This window comes from Magallana gigas, chromosome 3, assembly GCF_963853765.1.
Source record: "Magallana gigas chromosome 3, xbMagGiga1.1, whole genome shotgun sequence".
Lineage (NCBI taxonomy): Eukaryota > Metazoa > Mollusca > Bivalvia > Ostreida > Ostreidae > Magallana > Magallana gigas.
In genome coordinates this window covers 25,093,879-25,116,536 of record NC_088855.1, presented here as the reverse complement: position 1 = coordinate 25,116,536, position 22,658 = coordinate 25,093,879, and the positions used below count along the sequence as shown (strand labels likewise).

Here is a 22,658-nt window from a genome sequence, read left to right as displayed (position 1 = left end):
CAGAAAAAAAACTTGTTCATGTATTCTATTATGAAAACAAATTGTTTTTTTTTTATTTCTACCCGACGATATTTCCCCCCGTAATTATCCTTTGTACGGTTCTCATTTTACTTTTACCACGCGAAATCGATTTCCTGTTTATCGTAAGCACACGATCAAAATGCATGACAGCATTTAATGATTCAGTCAGTGATCTAAGTAAGAAATGTAAGAAGAAATAAATCTATTTACATTTAATTTTGTTTAAATGATAAATTACTACAGTATATTGATTAAAATCCATACGATTTTTACACAGAAATTCAAGCAGTATTATAGTAAACACTCATGATTTTATTGGAGGGTTGCATAAATTTTTGCAAAATTCCAACCAAAAAAAAAAAAAAAACATAAATTGGGCGAAGCGATGAATAGGGCGAGGTCCAAATGTCAGGGGAAAAAAGTATCGACCTAAATTCCGTGAAATACGGTAATAACTTAGATACAGGACCTCAACAAAAACCTTAACCAGGTCCAGACGCTGACGCTGAGGGTATAGCATAAGCTCCCTCCGACTTCGTCTCGGTGAGCTAAAAAGGATTGAAAAAATTCAGCTCTAAGCAGGAAGGAAATGAGATAAATACCTGTCTATAATATCTTCTTCTTAGTATATTTCTATTATTGTCTAGTTTGTCTGCCACTGCAGCACCATATATTTCCATACTGGCTGTAAACACAACTAGTTCATACCATTGACTAACCTAGTAAATAAAGAAACAAAATGTGGAGGTTGTGGAATAAGAATGAAGAAGGATGGTAACCTTAAAAAAAATCCATTAAAACTCTTTGATATACTGACCTTGCCCAGTATTTTGAGTCTGCATATAAGACTTTGACCCTGCCTTTTCCAAGAAATTATTATTACAAAAATTGAATTGCTTGCCCAGCATGGTTAGAAAGAGTTTCACTGATATTATCACATTGTTAAATATTTTGGGATAGTAATTTCAGTTTAATATAAAAAATATATCTATAAGGATTTGTATCACATAAATCAATGAAATGTAAAATGTAAGTTATTTAATATGTTAAATGTTAGTTCATTTGAAGTGTAAGGATAAAAAAAACAATTTCTGATACATAATAATATTTAATATAGATGATCTCTTTTATTCATATAAAAAATGAGGATGCTATCTATAGACCCTGAAACGTGCTACTACACCAGTTGCATGGTTCGGTTCATTACGCTTTTTTAACGGTACGGTTCGCTTTGTGAACGGAACGGTTTGCTTCTTGCACAGTACCCTTTGCTAAAAATAGCTGCATGCTTTGTAAACGGTTTGTGCACTTTATTAATGAAGTAGGTGTGGCCTGAACGCTTTGATTTTCTCGATCTACTTCAGCAAGGTGGTTATTATGACATATAATAATGAGATCTTTTGTTTATTTATATGATATATAACAAATGTATTTCAATCTACTTAAATACAGAACTTCCATCCATTCCCCTGTTTTTGATATGTTTCGTGAAACAGGTACTCAGTGACAACCGGGAAGCGGAGGTAATTTTTATTTTGATTAGACTGTTATTATTAGTATTTAATTTTTGATAAATGTAATCATTAAGATAGATAAAAATAACTGTTTGACTTTAATCTGATATATCTTTGTTAATTCAGCAAGCTGTCGATAATTTTACAAAGCATATCTTAAGTTTCTATTTCTATACATGTACTTGAATTGAAGTCATTAAATATTTCTAATCCATTTAAAATTGCTATGAAAATTTGCCCAGACTTTATTACGACATTTCTTAAGTTTCCTTTATCGTTGTCTTGATTCTCTGCTAGTTGTTATTTTTACAAGCATCTTTCTTTTTCTTTATTCATAATTCGTATGATCATTCTTTATTTGGTACTACTGTACAGTAATACTATTGCCGATCAAATTCCCTTAATGAATAGACGATGTAAAATTACACGCAGTTAATGATAAGATAAACAATTAATTTCAGATCAGAAATCTTGAAATCAACTGTTATATTGTTTTTTGACACAAATTTTTATTCATTTAAATATTGATTCTATGATTTTCTGCACTTGTTCGTATACACAGATCATACAGGTCTACATGTAACCCGTCATCGCTTCTCTTATCTGAACTAAGATTGCGTGTATAGTCAAAATATGACTATTAGTTTTTGTTTTTCCGTTAAACTATACATGTACATGTAACATATTTCTTACGATATGTACGCAACTGGATAAACACAAGTCAATAGCATTTAATGGCGATATTTATCATTACGTTGAACAAGTGTCTGCTCTTCACTGTATGCATGCAATTTAGCTGACGTTTTACAAATGCTAACATGTTTATATTTTATTTACCTTTTTACACATATACTAGTTGTAAAAAGGACACGGAAAAATATACCCGGTAATCAACAAATGAATGTTAAAAGTGATAAATAAAATACATTAAGAATTTATCTAGTAACAAAAATAATACGATAGCAAGGGAAAAAGACTCTGACCGCCAGCACATGAGTTATGTAATCATTAAGTCGGAGGGAAATTATTGTTGAATAATTTCAAATAGGAACAGTCTTTTTAATAGGGATTTAAGAAAACACAAAACAAAAAAGTTTTCATTTGATAATTTTCTTCTAGCCATATAGGAGGAGCCAAGTAGCACGCTGCACATGGCGTGATCTGTACTGTTATACTTAAACTGATTGACAGGCGAAGGACGTGGAGTCCTGAGATAAAATCCCGCTCAAATGAACAATTATAGAAAACTAAAGCGAAATAATACAGTTCAGTGATAAAACTTTAATTTAAGAAATACATGTATAATCAACACACAAGTTCTCATTCTCTCATTCTCTCTCTCTCTCTCTTTCTCTCTCTGAGAGTGTATGTAATTGTGTGCAAACAATTTAGAATTATTAGATTTTTATTTGTATGAATTTAATTCATTTATTTTAGACTCATGGTTTTCACAACGATTTCAACACAATGACTAAAACTTTATCACACGTATTAGATTGAAAGAGCTGTGTTTGTGCTAACATCTACTTGCAAAATGTTATAATCCCATTCAACTATTTACAATGCAATTAATCAGTTTATTTTTAAATTAATGTACCCGGTGAATGATATTTTTATTGCAAGTTAATATTTGTGAAAATTATGCATGTATAGAGTCGCTGAATTGTTCTACGGATCCACGCGCCGATAGTCATATGTGTAGTTGTGTACATATCTACAGACAGTTCTTTTGTTTTTTAGAGATTAAGAAAAGCCATGAAACTAACAAAGTAGAAGTAAGATATATTCAGACTATACACACGACAGATTGTGATGAGTTACCTAACAGGTGTCCGTGGAAAGTGTGGTTGACTGCCCCTGTCGTAAAGGAATACTGACGCGTTATGCTGAAACCGAAGAGAGTTGTTAAAGCCATGGCACATGCTGACAGTGTAGAGAAGAACATCCAGCATATAATCATGGTGTAGTTTGTGAATATGTTTTGAAACAAGCTACAAATAAACACTATAAGGCATGGAAGTAACGTCATCATGGCTAACACGGGAAACTTAAGGTCTCGTCTAAACAGTCTGCGCAGCGATATCCAATGGTATGTGAATACTGGCATCTCGTGTACACCTGTTTAAGCGTCCAAATATACAGAGTTAGTTGTAAAGTACAACTAGAGGTACTGTGAGCAAGCTCACAATTGATACCCCCCGCTAAGATAAAAATCATAATGCGTGTATTTTTCCAATTATAGAAAATATTGGATGAATCAATTTCACCGTCCATTTTCTATAAATAACAACTGCTCCCTTTTTTTTTTTAAACTGTTGGTCATAAGCTATATTTGTGTGAAGTAAGAACATTCAATGCTTCTCCATAAGAAAGATAATGACCGGACATGAATTTTTCACTTTTTCTGCCAGTGACCTTGACCTTGCCCTAATGACCTTGGGTCAAGGTCATGACACACCCTTTGGTCCTAAGCAATATTTGTGTGAAGTTAGAACATTCAATGCTTCTCCATAAGAAAGATAATGACCGGACACGAATTTTGCACTATCTCCCAACGACCTTGACCTTGCCCAAATGACCTTGGATCAAGGTCATGACACACACTTAGGTCATAAGCAATCTTTGTGTGAATTAAGAACTTCCAATGTTTCTCCATAACAAAGATATGGACCGGACACAATTTTTGCACTTTTTCTGATAGTGACCTTGACCTTGCCAAAATGACTTTGGGTGAAGGTCATGACACACCGTTAGTCATAAGCAATCTTTGTGTGAAGTAAGAACTTCCAATAACTCTCCATGAGAAAGATATGGACTGGACACGAATTATGTATTTTTTCTGCAAGTGACCTTGACCTTGCCCGAATGACCTTGGGTCAAGGTCATGACACACCCTTAGGTCATAAGCAATCTTTGTGTGAAGTTAGAACTTCCAATAATTCTCCATAACAAAGATATGGACCGGACACGAATTTTGTATTTTTTCTGCCAGTGACCTTGACCTTGCCCGAATGACCTTGGGTCAAGGTCATGACACACCCTAAGGTCATAAGCAATCTTTGTGTGAAGTAAGAACTTCCAATGTTTCTCCATAAGAAAGATATGGACCGGACACAATTGCACAGACAGACGGACGGACAGACAGACGGACGGACAGACGGACGGACAGACGGACGGACAAGGTGATTCCTATATACCCCCCCAAACTTTGTTTGCGGAGGGTATAATAACTGCCAAAAAACAAAATAAGACAATAACACCTGTTGTGCATAGAACCCAAGATGAAAGACGCTGTTGTGTTTCTGATTTTTGTATATGTGAAATCACAACGCCATTACCAGCTATGCGGGAAATAAAGTTGAAAGTTATTTTATGGAATGCTTGTACTTTTTTTCGTTCAATGCTTGCATTTAATTTACTAAGATTTTGTACATGTATTTATCTATAATTTATCATAAAAGAGTGATTTTTTGTTTATTTATTGCTACATAAATAGCTGAAGTATAAATCACTCGAGTCACCGGTAATATGTGGTTGTCATTTACTACAGCACATCTACACCCAATGTTTCAAACATTTCATTAAAATAATCAAAATAGTATAACCACGAATTGTGTGAACATTAATAGTTTACAATGTTTAAGAAATCGGCGATGCAAGTTTTGTCGAAAACCAAAGAAATGATTACAGTCTTAGAAAGGAAATTAAATTAAAATATTTTGTAACTGTTTTAATAAGAATAACAGTTTTAAATCTGAGTATGTGTTATCTAATCCCATATAAAAAATTTTAGCAAAAAATTTAACTTAACTGATCAGCGATAATCTCCGTCCGTATTCATTGAAAGACTTTAGCCGAATATGGAAGTTGCACCCTTATTGCACGGAACAGTACGCTTTTTTTCCGTCTGGAGGTGGGTCTTGCATAAATTATCTTGCACGCTTTTTGAACGGTACAATTCTTTTTGTGAACGGTACGGTACGCTTTGTGAACGGTACGTTTCGTTTTGTGAATGATACGGTTCGTTTCTTGCAGGATATGGTACAGTTTGTTCTAGATGTGCAGTAGCACGCTTCAGGGTCTGTCAAATGCAGATCTTACCCCAATGAATAAATGTAATAGAATTCATTAAATGTACTGACTGGGGATCTATTTTTGAGCTCTAAATATGATTGAATGAAATAGATTTTTACACAAGAATAAAGTTTTTTTTATTTTTGCAGACATGTACACGCTGATCTTTTTAAATTCGTTATATATACACAAAAGAATTCATGAAAAAAATTAAACACTACTACTTACCACTTCTAAAAAGTAATCTACATGTGGCCTTTTGTGGACAAAAAATCTCACAGGATGCCTTTCTATGTTGACCTATAAAACAAGTTTGAATATATCTGATTTTAAAAATTCGATTACTCTTCCCTTAGGATCAGTTTAAATACAGGTGTACTGCACTTCAAAGGGCACTTGTGATTTATACAGGGTTTCTTTGACAATGCAGATTCTTTTCTTTTCTTTCTAGTCAAAGAAAGAAAAAAATCCACTAAGATCTCAAGTCTGGAGAATAGGACTGATGCTTCATACTGTAGACTCCTTATTTTATACAAGTATTTAATGCTGGGATTCAACTGCTTTTCATCAATAATATTGAGAGAATATTAAATTGCAAAGGTCAATTTTTATCATAATTTCTTATAGTTTACATGCCTCCAAAAATAAAAGTAAGATTTTAAAAATCCGTGAGATGTGCTTCTTGCGATTTTATGCGGACATTAATTTCTCGCTTTTAATTAGGAATTTACAGTATGCTTAATTTTTTTTTGTCCAAAAACTGCACAAACCTTGCTTTTTGAGCTGAAATATTATCGTGTAACAGGTATGTACCAAAAACTGATGTGTTTCAGTTAAATGTTTCATTTTGTTATTATATTTAATGGTTTTTTTGTGAGTTAAAAAAGATGTTTTATTTTTGGATTATGACAACTGAAATAAGTAGAAATATACAACGTTTGATCATACGGGAGGTTTCATGCATTATCAGTTTACAAATCGTTTAAACTCATCCGGAATTACACATTAACAAACCGAGTTGTTTTGGACATTAATTTGAGTGTCATATGATTGCAATTGCTGTCTAAAAATTGTTACAGTGGGATTGATGCACAGAAAAAAGAACTGGAATTTAAAGTTAATCAATGTTTGTATCAGATTGAAACCTCAGGGGCCATGTGGACTCCTAACTTTTCAAAGCCTATAGGCCCTTAGTTAAACTATTGGGCCCACATACTACATCAACAAATTCTATTAAAAATAAACATTGTGAAGAAATGTTGTATGTTGTATATCGTCATTATCAAGTCGTACATATCATCAATCTTTTGAACGTTTAACTGCATCATAAAAGGGACATAAAGTAAAAGCAAGTTTCCAACGGAAGACCCTATTGTTTTTGTTAGGTTTCTTTTTCTCTATTTTTCACTATTATTCTTATTCTTTTTTTTTCTTAACATTTTTCTTAAAACTCAAATATCTCAAATGCTACAACAGATTTTTATGAAATTATCACGAATAATAGCAGTGTTTTAAACTCGTTAAAAAACTAGCTAGACACTCGGGGCTGACAGCTATTATAATTTGTCAGCCCTGTAAAAATTCAACCAGCCCGGAAAAAATAGATGACATTTGTTTATTTTTTTTAATTTGCATGTAAAACATTCAAAAAGCTGTTTTTTGATTTTGTTATTTCATAAACTTGTTGTTTTTGGTTGTAAAGTTATCGTCCACTAATCTCCGTGAGATTCGTCAAGTCTTTACTCTTAACAAATCTGACAGATGTCTTATCCGAATCCCTGATTGTTAAAATGAATTAAATATAAAGAAGTTCATATTAAGTGGAATTTAAATCATTTAGTAGTAGGAAACTAACATTTTATGTTGCTAGGGTATTAAAACAATGTTCAAAGTAAAATGTTGATTTAATTCAGCGCTTACTTCTATCATAACAACCGGCCAAATTTTGGGCAAATTTTACTGAATCCATAAGTGTCCCACTGGTCTGAGATTCGAAAGGGATGTACGTCAAAAATTTTCAGTCTCAACGAATCTTGCTGAGATTACCCTGCATTATTCCGTAGTATGACTGGGACTTTACATCGCCATGCTCACATGTCAAGCATTGTCTACGTGAATTAAACGCTTGTTTTGACTTCTTAAATGACCATATAAGCCAAGCAATAGCATGACAAGAATCAGCTAAAAAATCTCAAAACATTGTCTCCGTTATTATATACACTTGGCTCAAAAAATATCCACGTCCAGTCGGGCGCTCGTACAAACAAATTTGTTCACCTGTGCCAAAAGTTATGTGTCCCGGGCGGTCGGGCGGATGGTATTTCAAAGTAAAAGGTAAGTTGAAAACAAACGGTAATAGCGGAGTCATTGTAACATCAATTTAACTTGGGATCGGTTTGACAAACTGAAAGTAGATCGGGATCGGCCTTACCGGAAGTGACATTTACTGCTTACCTGTGTGCAAGTGAGATGCCAGTGTGTGAAAGGAAATTAAAACTAGGTGCGAGAGATTACTGTGTATATGTTATTCATTCAGGTAGGGAGTTGCTTGCGTTATCAATATTTACAGTAAACAATAGGTGATACCATAAAAATTGCAAAGATTGACTGCCAGGGTTTATCTATAATATCAAAGCATATGGATGTTTTGGAATTTTATAGAAAAAAGGGTTATTCAATTTTATGTTTACAGGACACACATTGTATAACGGAAAGTGAACCTATTATTGAATCACAGTGGGGATATCAGTGTATTTTTAACTCTTATAAGTCTAATGCTCGTGGAGTATGCATAATGTTCATTAATAATTTTGAGTTTCAAATCCACAATATTAAAAAACATTGGGAAGGTAATCTCTTTGCTGTTGATCTTAACATAGAAGAAACCAGGGTTACTCTTGTAAATATATATGGTCCAAACTCTGACCAGCCAGGTTTTCATTAGTGTTGTTATGATAGTCGCCGACTATCGAAAAATCGTCGCTGAAGGCAGCAGGTCGGCAACAATCGAGTAAGTTTATATCATCGAAAGTAACTAAAATTCAGTCACGTGACAGATAACCTTTATTGCGTAGCATTATCCATTAAACGACTCAATTATTATTACATAGTGACCAACCTAGGGGGCGACTTGCTTTGCTTGAAATTTTTTCATAGTATTTTTCACAAATTTTCAAAGTTTTATTTTTTTCCATTGATGCATAAAAATGTTAATTTGATTCTTACTTTTATTTATGTTGCAATGTTCAGTGTTCATACTAACCTTAAGAACAAAGTCTGGTGGAGTGCCTGGTTTCACCGTCTGTCTGAGAACACCATCATGGTGAGAGTGTATTAAAGTTTCATCCAAGTCTAAAACTAAGGTTTTCTTTTTTAACATACCTGTAAAATGAAATATTCACAGCATTACTTCTTAATTATTTTCTGAGAAATCATTAATTCTCAAATAACAAGAATAGAATTCCTAGGTCCCCCACCGGTCAAGCAGTATACTAGTATACTGTATATGAAATTGCAATATTTTCAAACATACAGGGCTGTTCCAGAATTAAATGTGTGGGGAGGTTGGGAGGAACATATTTTTACCCCCACCACCCATTTTTTTTTTCTATTTTTCCTGTCGCAAATATATCCAAAATACTACAATCTAAAAGCACTTGACCAAAGTATTAGTGGTATAAACATTTGATATAAATTTAATGAAAATCCATCAAAATTTGTAGGCATGAGAGCGCTTACAATGTCAGAAAGTCCCATAACTCCAACAAAAAGTATCAACCAATGCTGATTTTCGAAATTTACCAAGGTAATAGTGGTATAAACATTTGGTATAAATTTAATGAAAATCCATCAAAATTTGTAGGCATGAGAGCGCTTACAAAAAAGTGTGACGGACGGAAACACGGACGCACGCCTGGCATATCTATGTCCCCGCTCCGCGTTGGGGCGGGGGACAAAAATTACTATAAAACTAGACTATGCATCATTGAGACAGGTGACAATCCAAAACTGGATTTCAAAGAGATTGCTTTGACCTATACATTTTTATCTACAAACAGGGTCCAAGGTCACTGCAATCCCTTTACCCAAAAGCAAACTTTATGTCAGATATGAGTCAGACAGGGCTATTAGGGAAAATAACATATGGTTTGAACAAGGATTTTTAAATGGTCTGATGGAACTTACTTTTGACTTAAGCCTAAAAAAAATGGGTTGTTTCTGCTTTCATGCTGACAAAAGTAGGGTCGGTTTGTCAGAATTTTTTAATTTTTCAAATATATTTTTTCTTTTTTCCTTTATTACAGTACATATTTAGTAGCTACTATATCTGCCTGTTTGATAATGAAGTTCAGTAATTCATTAACAGAGCAAAAATGTAAATCCTATTGATAAACAAGAGGCCCATGGGTCACATAGTTCACCCGAGCAACAATAGGTATGATAGAATCAGCTTAACGGAGTCATATGAAAACTGGTAGGGGATTAATAAACTCCCAAAACATAACCATAATTACCATACTATGTAAAAATATGTAAAAAAGATGATTTTATACTACAAACAATTTTAAAATTGCCAAAACAATAAAATCATATCAGTAATTTTTGAATTTCATTTCAATTAATGCACTATTGGGTCACTTCAATATACTTGACTAATAAATTCAAACAACTTCTAAAAATAGTTCACTTCTTTATTAATAATGATATTATTTATTTCCTTATAATGATAGAAACTTTTGGTTTACATGAAACAGTTTTAAAATAGCCCCAAAACCATGGCCCATTTTACAGATTATCAATTTTTCCTAAACACATGCTCCATCTAAACCATGGCTCAGATAATGGCCCCCTTGGGACAAATGATTTCAGCCAAACTTGTCTTTGATGTTCTTATTAGCTCCTAAGAATTGATCATTAACAAACAAAAATTTTGCAATGTCAGTTGATAGAATACTTATAAAAAATAAATTTAGTTAAGACATAAAGACAAAAATCCTCCATCTGGATGTATTTATATAAATATATTTTAGAGTGTTTAAATACTATTAATTAATTTATAAAATCTGTAAGGATTACCTCCCTTACTTTTCAACATCAGTGTACAATATATAGAATAAGGAAAATGAAAACTTTCATAAAATCATTAAATCTTGTCTGATCTTAAAAAAAAAGTTGCTTCTACAGAGAGACAGACAGAGAGACGGACAGACAGAGAGACGGACAGGGTCAAACCAATATACCCCCCTTAACTTTGTTTGCGGGGGTATAAAAATGATCTTTTCAGACCGAAGTCAGCCCCATGAAAAAATTAATTTTGCACCATTTAGTCCATTAAGAAGATCCTATGGGATTGTAGCCCTCTCCAGTAAACATCAGATATAAAAAAGTCGGAGAGCCAGAGGGCTACATTATTGTAGCTAGTGTTACATTAAAGGTATTTCTTTACTTAACTGGATTTCAGATTTAAATGTACCAGCTGCTATAAGAACATTAGTAGTTTGATAAACGTGTGTAAGTTTGTATAAAAAACTCAAAGACACTTTCATGAGGCAAAAATGTTAACCCTACCAAGCCAATTCGATAAACCAGATATCTTCTTAACTTCTTTCTCACGGCAAATTCGATAATTGCTGGACAATAAATGTTTGAACTTATCTTAATATGTAAACTACCGCATTAACCACAATTTTACAATAAAAACAAGCTTGAATTTTAAAGATGAAACTTGTATTGGAACTCTATAGTGCCCCAAAATGATATCTTAACGCATGTATTCCCAACAACCTGAAAACATGCTTGCTTACCGCTTTTCAGTACTTTAATTTGATTCCGATTCAAGGTATGTAATGTTTTCCTGGGTTGGTGTAAATTAAATGAAGTGACCAGAATTATATATGATGAAACTATGAAAACTGGTAAATGTATTGTTTTAGTCAGTACAAAATGTATGTTTTCAACCAATTTTGTCAAAACATGTAATATTGATACAGAGCATCAAATAAAATAAAAGAGTAACTACCAACATCAATTAAATCTAATTTTTTCTTAACAGGAGCACTGCACATTGAAATATGGGTTTGTAAAAATAAATTGTATTAATGAAGAAATTAATTTAAATTCTTTGAAGCAATTAAACGGTACTAGAAGTTGGAAGATGAAAATGTGCAATTAAAATATCACAACGAAAAGTCGAAACATTTACATTTCTGTATAAAATTCAGAATGAAAATGGGACCATGCTTACTGCATCAATTCTTGGAACTATATATTTTATAATAACATGAACATCAACTACATATGTACTTCTGATATGAATCATGAATAATTTTTCAATCATGCATATACCAGTACCTTACATTCAAATTGGAGAAAAATTACAAATTACTCACTAAGCCTATGCTTTGATAGGGGAGACAGTGGTATAACCTCATACTTCACCGTCTGGTATTGTATAACCTGCGAAAGAAAGAGGAAACAAGATTTTAAAAATAATAAAAAAACAAACAAATGCAATGCTCAAGCTTTCATCTATAGGGGTATGCATACTGGATTTATTTTTTTTTTTTACTTTATTCTACTACAATACCAAGAAAAAAAGGTTTTTTTTAATAATATATATACAAATAGACATTATTGACTTTGTGATCATTTCAAAGGGCTAGCTTTAATAAAGGACAATATTACCCTTATAAGATGAAAAAGTTTTTAGGGGACCTCTGAGAAATTTGGTTTACAACCATCCCACATCCTTTATCAAAGGGCTTTCTATGGGTGTAATATAAAGCAGAAAGGGTCAATGGGGAAAAAATACAACCTTGTACATGTATGACCAAGACATCTGACATAGAAACTTGGTCCTTGCACACTCCTTACCTTAAGGCATCTTTTGGTAAAGTCTGAGCAAGATTGGGCCAAAAAGGAAAAGTTAATATTGAAAAACTGAATTTGGTTCAAGGTCACTACACACTTTTTAGTTTCTATCCACAAAAGCTCTGAAGTATGGCCATATACAGCCTAACAATTTTTCGGAGAGGTCTTATATGACCTTCACATTAACAAACAAGCTTTGTTCAAGTACACTGTACCCAAAAAATTCTGTGGGTAGAGTATGAGAGAAAAAATATGCTTCAGACAAGTGATGTCAGATTGACAAACTGATCGCTATAGGGTGCCCATAAAGCAGGGCCCTGATTTTCATATGCACAAGATTGACAGTTTTGTTATCCAATTCTAATTCTCAGTTATGAATTGCGACTCATTGTCATTGGGGGTAGTGTAGTCTAGCTTATCTATAACTTCACTTTCTGTCTTTCAATTTTTGCTGCGACAAAAGGTGGGGGCCCTGAAGTTTCGTCCTGGGAATTTTTTTGCATGGCAGTACTGCCATGCATTGAAGATCCCCTGCCATGCATTACACAGTGCCACCATGCTTCCCGCTATGCATTTTTATTTCAATTTCTTTTACCAATTATTTCACATCTTAACAGTAATTAGTAGATATAAAATTGCCATTTCTTCGCTCAATCTTCATAAGACTATTGCACCCGCAGTGAGTGTCGTTAACTTCGACATCGATCTCTGCAAGGGGGTACACGTGGTTAATGGTTAAAGGACTTAGCTTATGATTGAGATATATTAAAACTGAGCTTATTAGTCGGTGATAAATGCATAAATAGAGACGCGATTTCTTCTTGTTTTAAAATAATGTTCTTTTTTTCGACATCTTCACAACTATCAGGTGTTGTGGCGGATTTTCCAAGATCTAAAATTAGCACATGGTTGAAGTTCACTCGATGGTGTTAGCTTGGTTTCGATATGCTTGAACTGTTTATTTGCCGCAAGGATACTGGAAACTTGAGAAAATGTACTCAATAAAGAAAACAAGAGGCCCAGGGGCCACATTGCTCACCTGAGCAACAATTGCCTTGATTCTGATCAAATTAGCATTACAGTATCAAAATATCTTGACAACTAAGTACAGTAGATCTTGCTAAAAAAAAAATTGAAAATCTGCCAATTTTTATCCACCTCTTTTTTTTTGGTAAATACCAAGCCCCTTTTGTTGTTGTACCTGTAAAAATATTTTTCTTTATTCCTATGTACCCCCCCCCCCCCCCCCATTTCGTGGCCCCACTTTTCTCAAAGGAATCATGGTTTCATCAAACTTAAATCTGCATAACCTGTGCTTTCATACTAAGTACTGAGTTTTAAACCGAAAACTTTCCCAGAATATTTTTAAAGATTTTCTCTAAAAATTCCTATGTAAAAATTCAAACCGCCATCACGGCCCTGCCCTACCACTAGGGACTGTGATTTTGCAAACTTGAATTTACACTATCCAAGGATGCCTCAACACAAGTTTAAGCTTTTCTGGCCAAATAGTCCTTAAAAAGAAGATTTTTAAAGATTTTCTCTATATATTCCTGTATAAAAATTCATCCCCCATTGTGGCCTCACCCTACCCCTGGACTATTATTTAAAAAAACTTGAATCTATACGATCTGGGGATGCTTCAACCCAAATTTGGGCTTTCCTGGCCTATTTGTTTTGAGAAGAAGATTTTTAAAGATTTTCATTCTATATAAAAATTTATCCCCCTTTGTGCCCTACCCCAGGGACCATGATTTGAACAAACTTGAATCTACATTATCTGAAGATGGTTAGACGCCAATTTGAGCTTTCTTGGCCTAATAGTTTTTGAGAAGAAAATTTTTAAAGATTTTCTCTATATATTCCTGTATAAAAATTTATCCCCCAATGGTGGCCCAACCCTACCCCCGGGGACCATGATCTGAACAAACTTGAATCTACATTATCTGAGGATGCTTCCATTCAAATTTGAGCTTTCCTGGCATAATAGTTTTTTAGAAGAAGATTTTTAAAGATTTTCTCTATATATTCCTATGTAAAACTTGATCCCCCAATTGTGGCCTCACCCTACCCCCGGGGACCATGATTTGAACAAACTTTAATCTACACTATCTGAGGATGCTTCCACTCAAATCTGAGCTTTCCTGGCCTAATAGTTTTTGAGAAGAAGATTTTTAAAGATTTTCTCTATATATTCCTGTGTAAAACTTGATCCCCCAATTGTGGCCCCACCCTACCCCCAGGGACCATGATTTGAACAAACTTGAATCTGCTCTATCTGAGGATGCTCCCATTTTAATTTGAGCTTTTCTGGCCAGATAGTTTTTGAGAAGAAGATTTTTTAAAGATTTTCTCTATATATTTCTTTGTAAAACTTGATCCCCCCCATTGTGGCCCCACCCTATCCCAAGGGACTATGATTTGAACAAACTTGAATCTACTCTACCTGAGGATGCTCCCATTTTGATTGCGCTTTTCTGGTCTAATAGTTTTTGAGAAGAAGATTTTTAAAGATTTTCTCTATATATTCCTACGTAAAACTTGATCCCCCTCTTGTGGCCCCTCCCTACCCCAGGGGACCATGATTTGAACAAACTTGAATCTACACTACCTGAGGATGCCTCCACACAAGTTTAAGCTTTTCTGGCCAGATAGTTTTTGAGAAGAAGATTTTTTAAAGATTTTCTCTATATATTTCTTTGTAAAACTTGATCCCCCCCATTGTGGCCCCACCCTATCCCAAGGGACTATGATTTGAACAAACTTGAATCTACTCTACCTGAGGATGCTCCCATTTTGATTGCGCTTTTCTGGTCTAATAGTTTTTGAGAAGAAGATTTTTAAAGATTTTCTCTATATATTCCTACGTAAAACTTGATCCCCCTCTTGTGGCCCCTCCCTACCCCAGGGGACCATGATTTGAACAAACTTGAATCTACACTACCTGAGGATGCCTCCACACAAGTTTAAGCTTTTCTGGCCTAATAGTTTTTGAGAAGAAGATTTTTGAAAAATACCCACAAATTTTCAATAATTCTCAATTATCTCCCCTGTAAAGAATGTGTGACCCTTCATTTGTACAAACTTGAATCCCCTTTACCTAGTGGTGCTTTGTGCCAAATTTGGTTGAAATCTGCCCAGCGGTTCTTGAGAAGAAGATGAAAATGTGAGAAGTTTACAACAACGACGACAATGACGACAACGGACAAATTGTGATCAGAAAAGCTTACTTGAGCCTTTGGCTCAGGTGAGCTAAAAAACTACAGTTGATTGCAGGTAATACACGGAAGCGATATCACATGACTAGAAACATTGTATATAGTATGCCTATGAAAATGATTGACTGTGTACAAATCATATAAACCCCCAATTTAAACAAAAAATATTAACTGTCCAGAATAAGTTTGAATCAAGTTTGCTGTAATTGTATGGACTTGTTCTGTCTATTTCTTGTTCAACCCCCTCCCCCCTTAAAAAAAAATCTCCTCCATATAATAATTTTTAAAAAAAAGAATAGGACAGAAGATGGTGTTGAACTGCCTTGTGAATCTATATTTCTTGTGAAAACTTGTGAAGGCCAGTCACTTGAAAAAAATGATTTTGAAAAAAAAAATGCTATTAGTTTTGCAAGAAAAAAACTCAGAAAAATTGTATATATTAAAATATAATTATGAACTGAAATAATACTTGTTGATGTAGATTTCATGAAAATGCATCATTTATAGTACATATCATGTAGTACATTTCATCAAATGGTTATATTATTATTACGCGCAGTGATTTAGGGCCGCACAGCACACAAAACTTTCCCCCATGCATCAAACATTTTCTGGGGAAAACATTGTTATACTTTATTTTATTGTTTATTTCAATAGGAAGTGGATGTGTCCCATACCACCTTAAAACTTTAACATGGTCTAGGCTTGCATAAAATGACTAAAATTATCAACCATTCAATAAATGATATGTACCGGGTAATATACACTCCTCTTAAAATGTCTAAGGCAGTGTAGTAGTTATCCCATATAATAGCGAGCGCAGCTCTTAGAACCAGTGTGCGTGGGAAAAAGAACGAGCTAAAACTACAGTTCATCAAACAAAATTTTTTGTCTACGTCCCATAATGCTCTCCAATGTTTTCACCCGTGGTGCTATGCAAAAAATGGCCGACTTTAAATTTGTAATTTACGGTGTCTTTCGGTTTGAAGACACGTTTAGAGTACCGCATATGCTTTGGCGAGACTCAAGATATTTGTTAGTTGCTTCCATACCTTCGTATTGAGTTGAGATACGTAAACAAAGATGAACAAAGTTATGGATGACGTCACAGTGCTCTTGCGCTATATTTCCCGCGATAAATTTAGAGGTGGATCAAACATCTGTAATGCGTGTACTAGCTATTTCAGTATAGAATGCAATACCTGTCTCATTGACATATGATTTGGGTTTTTTTAATATAGAGATTATTTAAATATATACTAGCAAGAGCCATACTTTACTGTCATATCAGTTCATTTTTAAGCTAATTGTGCATGCATGTACAGTAGGCAGGTAAGTATATGAGTAGTGAGGAAATAAACAACAGGATATTTTGAACTAAATAAAAAGGAATAAAGAGAAAAAATAAACAGTTAAAAAAATTATGTAGGTATTGCAAATAGTCAAACCATTAAATTTAAAAGTGGGAAATTATACACCTACAAACAGGAACCAGGCACTCTCTCTCTCTCTCTCTCTCTCTCTCTCTCTCTCTCTCTCTCTCTCAGGAGAGGGGTAGGGGATTGTGCTGTATGTATCATGACCATTAAAATTAGTACATTTGCCCCGGCATACTTATTGTAGAGAAATAATCTCTCAAAAATTCTTCGACGTTCGTTGATATCTAAATAACACCAGGTTGACAATGATGCAAGGTATGTGTAATTCTTGCTGCGCTCGCCAGAACGGTAGCACCGTAAAACATAATATTGTTTGTTACGTGCAGATAACCGATGGGAGGAGTCATAATGACAAAAAGCAGCGTAGAGAATGTACTGTAACATATCACCCACACTTTATACAATTTTAGAAAACACACCAAACTATGGTGCAAATTGGGTTTAGAATACTGACTTGATGTGAATTTGTCCATATGCTTTTAATTTTGATTGTCAGGTAATGGTTATAAGTATAAAAACTTTTGCATGAAATCTACAGATTGCAAAATTAAAGGAATTGTGCCTTTGTATATAATCCTCTAAATACTGTCATACTTATTAACCTAGATGTTTATGTATTAAGATTCACAACATTGTTTATGAAAATGAAAGCATTTACATAAATTACATAACATATTTAGAAGAATGACACATATAATGGATATTATATATTTCAATTTGCACAATAAATATTAGAATAATTACAGATATTCTTACAGATCTTGCTTGTCGTTTAAAACAATAGCACAGAAAACTCCATATCTTTGCTGCCAGCAAGAAAAAACCACGTAATCCCATAACAATGAACTTAAGCATGGGTGTTGATTTTTATCCTGCTTTAAGTATTGAGCCGCGACAGAGATTTTTCATGAAGATGTCTTAAATTTCAAGGACAACCTGTACCGTCTTTCCATCAATGATAGGCGCCATTCATTACCCAGCATGCACTTTCTCTTTCGGTGCCCGTTTCGATTTTAAGATAATCAATAAGTAAAACCCAAAGGTGTACCGAATATCTCTAATTTCAGATATAGCGTCAGTGGTTACACAACCAACGATGCGTAACTTGGTATAAATCCCCAAATTTTTTGATGTGATTTTGTGAAACGGTAAGTTATTATATTATATATATTTTTTTTCATATTTAGGTTACAATGTATGTAGCGAACATGCTTTACTTTTAACAGTTTTTAAAGTGGATCTTTTTAAGTTCGAAATTTCTCAGTCGCAATAAAGTAAAACAATTTATCACATGTTTATCTCAATATATACGGTGGATATCACTCATGGGATACATTTCTAATATTCCACTGTGTGTTCTTACGCCAATAATTAAACATTACGTAGGTTTAGGCTGTTGATTGACGAAGAATGAAAAATTAAAAAATGAATTCAGTTGAAGTGTGGAGATTTTAATAGCTCAATCCACACTTTACAAAAGTTATGTCCCTTGGCCGCAATCTTTGGGGGTAAAACCCATATATTTCTCACAGTAGCCTTTGTAGTTTAGAGGGTTGTAACTTCGTCATTTTACATTAAAAATCTGTTTCCGCTGTGAATTTTAATTGCCCAAGTTGGGGCAACCCGTGGCCATCGCCAATACCCTCACCAAAACTTAAGTGAGACTTAGATCAAAAGTAAGCTCGTCTAAGTTTTATGACCCCTAGGCCTGGGCCCTGGGCCATAAATCTTAGACGAGCTCACTAATGATCTATTAGTGTCCCCTTTCCACTATAGGTTCCTTTTGTAAAAGTGAGACTTAGATCAAGAGTAAGCTTATCTAAGTGTTATGGTCCCAAGGCCTGGTTTCTTCTGCTCAGTTTTATGAAAATTACGGAAAAATCCACTGTTTATGACGTCACAATTACCCTTGTGGAAGTCTAATCGGGTAACTATTTTTAAAAAGATTCTTAATCTATGGGTTATCTTGTGTAAACAAACGTTACATTTCAGTGATATAAATCTTTGCAAGCAGCATAACTTGGGTAGTCAGATGTATAAAATCAAAAGGAGACTCTGTACGTCCAGTGTCGTAAGTAACTAAGAAAATGATGTCATTTTGGAGAAAACTCACATGACCAAAATAAACTATCGGAAACACATGACTATCAGAAACACATGATGGAATGATACATATTATACTATCAAAGTTATGTTGCGGCAATGGTTATAAAAGCACACAATTACTCAAGTGACATACAAACTGATTTTTAGCTCACCGAGACGAAGCCGGGGGGAGCTTATGCTTTACCTCCAGCATCCGCACCTGGTTAAAGTTTTTGTTGCAGGTCCTGTATCTAAGTTATTACTTGTTCTAACTTCACCAAACTTGCATGGATGATGCATCTGGACCTACTTATGGACTTTAAAGACTTGGATACTGAATCTGGGTCATGAATTTCAGATGCTGGAGGAGGTTAAGGTTTTTAGAGCAGGTTAAAAGAAAGTTCGGTTATATTGTTGTTACCCTGTTCCATCCATCCGTCAGTCCGTCCGTCTGTCCTTCCGTCTGTAAACTTTTTACATTTTGAACTTCTTCTTTAGAACCGCTTGGCCAATTTCAACCAAATTTGGTACAAAGCATTCTTATGGGAAGGCAAATATAAATTGCAAAAATAATTAAAGCAGAGAAAACCTTGAAACTGTAGAAAAAGGGGGGTGCATTTTTAAAAAATCTTGAGTCAAATTCAATGTAATTTATCATAAATTTAATAATCCTTATGGAAAGGAAAATAAAAAATTATGGTCTAATTCTGTTTCAAAACTGAGTTATTACGAAAATAATAATAAAGGGAAGTCATGTTTCAATCAGTTTATGGCTTTGGGTTTGGTATTCCACGGGTCTTGGTAAAATGGGTAGGCAAACCTGGGCCAGGGCAAAACAAAAGATTGGCAGTTATTAATCTGCCAATCTCAGTAAAATTTCTAGGATATGTTACGGACCAGTATATTTGTATTTGCTGTAAATATTGCTGCAAAACAATGCGTACGTATTTTGAATTGACGATTGCCAATCTGCCCTGGCTTTTATTTTGCCCCGGCGCGGTTTTGCCTACGCATTTTACCAAGACTCGTATTCCATACTTCTAAAACGAGGTTCTTTGTTTATAGCAGCCATGACATCATCTTCGCTAGCCAAGGGTTTTCGGTCCACTTTGCTCCCCATAAATTTGCTCCCGTTTATGGGGAGCAAAGTGGACCGAAAACCCTTGGCTGGTGAAGATGCCATGACATATGATAAACAGGTCGATCTGATAATGATGAATTTGTTTGTTGTGCAACAGTTCGCGTACAAAGGGAATCTTTGAAACATTCAAAATACATTGGTGCCAATTTTGTGAAGTAAATCGAGGTTAAATATTTAAATGCGTTGACAGTTTTCACATATGACGGTGGTGTTACTTGTTTTGATCTTCGTTTCGTTTTCATTATTTATATGCTTTGTATCCTGAGAACTATTGCCTGTATCTTGTAATTTTTACATATCAAATCAAACAGAGACTTCGCTAAATCAGATTATAGTTAACTGTTTACCTGCACAAATTAAGGAAAATTAATCTGATGTATTAAAAAAGTACTAATTGAAAATACAATTCATTCTATCGGTAATTCGGTATGACCCTTAGAGAAAAGAACTGGCTTTTTTCCATTGAAATTCCATTGAACTTTCATTGATTTTCCAGTTTTCATTGATACCATTGATTGTGCATTTATTTTTCTTGTGTCTTCATCTGACCAGTTTTATACCTACCAGTTAAATAGCAGTTTTCAGATAACTGCATTTTCAATGGCCTGCAACTCTCATTGAAACAACAGTTTTCCATTTCACCTAAACTTCAATGTTACTGTTTCCCAGTAAAATATACCATTTATTTTCAGGAGCAGTTAAATGGAATTCTTATACACATTTCTAGATTTACATTGTATTTCAAGCTGAGTTGCCAGTCTGGGTCACTCACAGGCCTCTGCCAAATAAACTGACCACTAAAGAAAATAACATTACTGCATAACAGGGAGTTGAGTTGCAAATTTTGAATGTTCATCTTGGAGCCTAAATGTGATGTTCATTGTAAGGAAAATGTGTTATTGTTGGGCATCCTACTCTTTTGTGGCATATTTATACAGTGAATTTATGGAACTTTTTCTGGGGTCAATATATATTCGTGATCACAATGAGGTAATATTTTTAATATTAAATTCCTAACACTTGTATCATGATTTGATACAAATTTGTGTAAAGACTGATTAACATTTATACACTGTCAAGTGATTTAAGTGTTGCAAGCAGCTAGTGCATGGATGCATTGAAAAAAAAGTTATGTAATATATAGCTGAATTGATCTATATTGAGATTTCTCTGGGTCAGTATTCTGCAAAATGTTCAGGGTTATCTTATGATGCAACTTGATCTTGACAAGTACTTATCTTCTATAAAGCAATCAAATGGAAAATCAATGGGTTTTCAATGCATTTGTGTAAACCATCCTTTTTCCATTAATTTAATAATTAGCATTGAAAGATATATCAGATATGACATCATTTAACTGGTGCAAACTAATTTGCATCAGTATTCATTTTCAATGGTGTTTCAGTTAATGGACTTTCACTGAGTGTTCACTGTGTTTTAACCAGAAACTGGAAATTCAATGGTTTTTCTTGGTAGACAATATATAATGCCATTTTATGTGACATCTTGGTAACTGGAAAAGCAATGAGGTTTCAATGGTCAGAAATAAACTGCAGAAATAATGGAAGTTCAATGGCATTCTTTTCTGTAATGAGACCTTTTGCGTAATGGTAGATTAATGCAATGTGTTTTGTTGAGATCAGCTCAGCATTTTCTCGAGTTTATTCAGTCTAAGTAGAGTTCAATATCGCTGACGGAAATATGTAAGTATATTTGCATGTAAATGATTCATTAATTTTGAAAAATAAATTGTACTCTTTATTTGATTTAGTGCATGTTTCTTATGATTAATTGTTTACAATTTCTATTTACTAACCATATTGAGTGTTAATTAAGCTTAGAATTATAAGCAAGACACAGAGATTTCCTCACAATTCTATGTTTGTACACAGATCTGAGGCCATTCTTTTTTTTTCCATTTTAAATGCTGAATAGAAAATATACCAAGTTAAAAATCTTAAGCTGAATGTAATAAACTCATGTGAACAAAATATGACTCAAACCTAGCAGAATTGTGAGCTCTGTATCTTGCATGCTTATAATTCTACGATTGACGCCGAAATTTTGGTTGATCATTAGAAATGTCTCGCTCAATGTTAAATTCTTGTACAAAAAAAATTAAAGGATGATATGCTGTATATAACTACTCTCTGGGGCCCCCTTTTTATACAATGAATGTGAAATCTACATCAATTTGATAGTTTTTCAGACACGAGTAAATAAAAACGACACCGTTAAAACAGTTTCCATAGTTTTGACACATCTCTGTTGCGGGGATAAAGGAATTATCGCTATT

The 22,658-nt window shown here is 34.0% G+C and overlaps 2 protein-coding genes across 4 annotated transcripts in view; one reads left to right on the top strand and one right to left on the bottom strand.

The window, feature by feature from the left end:
* Nucleotides 1–18,124, bottom strand: part of LOC105340331 (CTD nuclear envelope phosphatase 1) — a 28,254-nt gene extending 10,130 nt beyond the window's left edge. The window contains exons 1-5 of the mRNA XM_020072188.3: nt 17,893–18,124; nt 11,999–12,065; nt 8,872–8,990; nt 5,838–5,909; nt 624–740 (exon numbers count right to left, since the gene is read on the bottom strand). Of these exons, the coding sequence (XP_019927747.1) occupies nt 624–740; nt 5,838–5,909; nt 8,872–8,990; nt 11,999–12,065; nt 17,893–17,991 (474 nt within the window). The 5' untranslated portion in view covers nt 17,992–18,124. The remainder of the gene's footprint in view (nt 1–623; nt 741–5,837; nt 5,910–8,871; nt 8,991–11,998; nt 12,066–17,892) is intronic.
* A 31-nt stretch (nt 18,125–18,155) lies between these two features.
* The window catches only part of LOC105340347 (uncharacterized), a 39,958-nt gene continuing 35,455 nt past the window's right edge, over nt 18,156–22,658 (top strand). For 2 of the 3 annotated variants that reach the window (XM_011446365.4, XM_034482444.2), the window contains exon 1: nt 18,156–18,284. The gene's annotated coding sequence lies outside the window, so the exon portion shown is untranslated. Of the gene's footprint in view, nt 18,289–22,658 lie in introns of all 3 variants that reach the window. The other variant, XM_034482445.2, reaches the window with a different exon arrangement.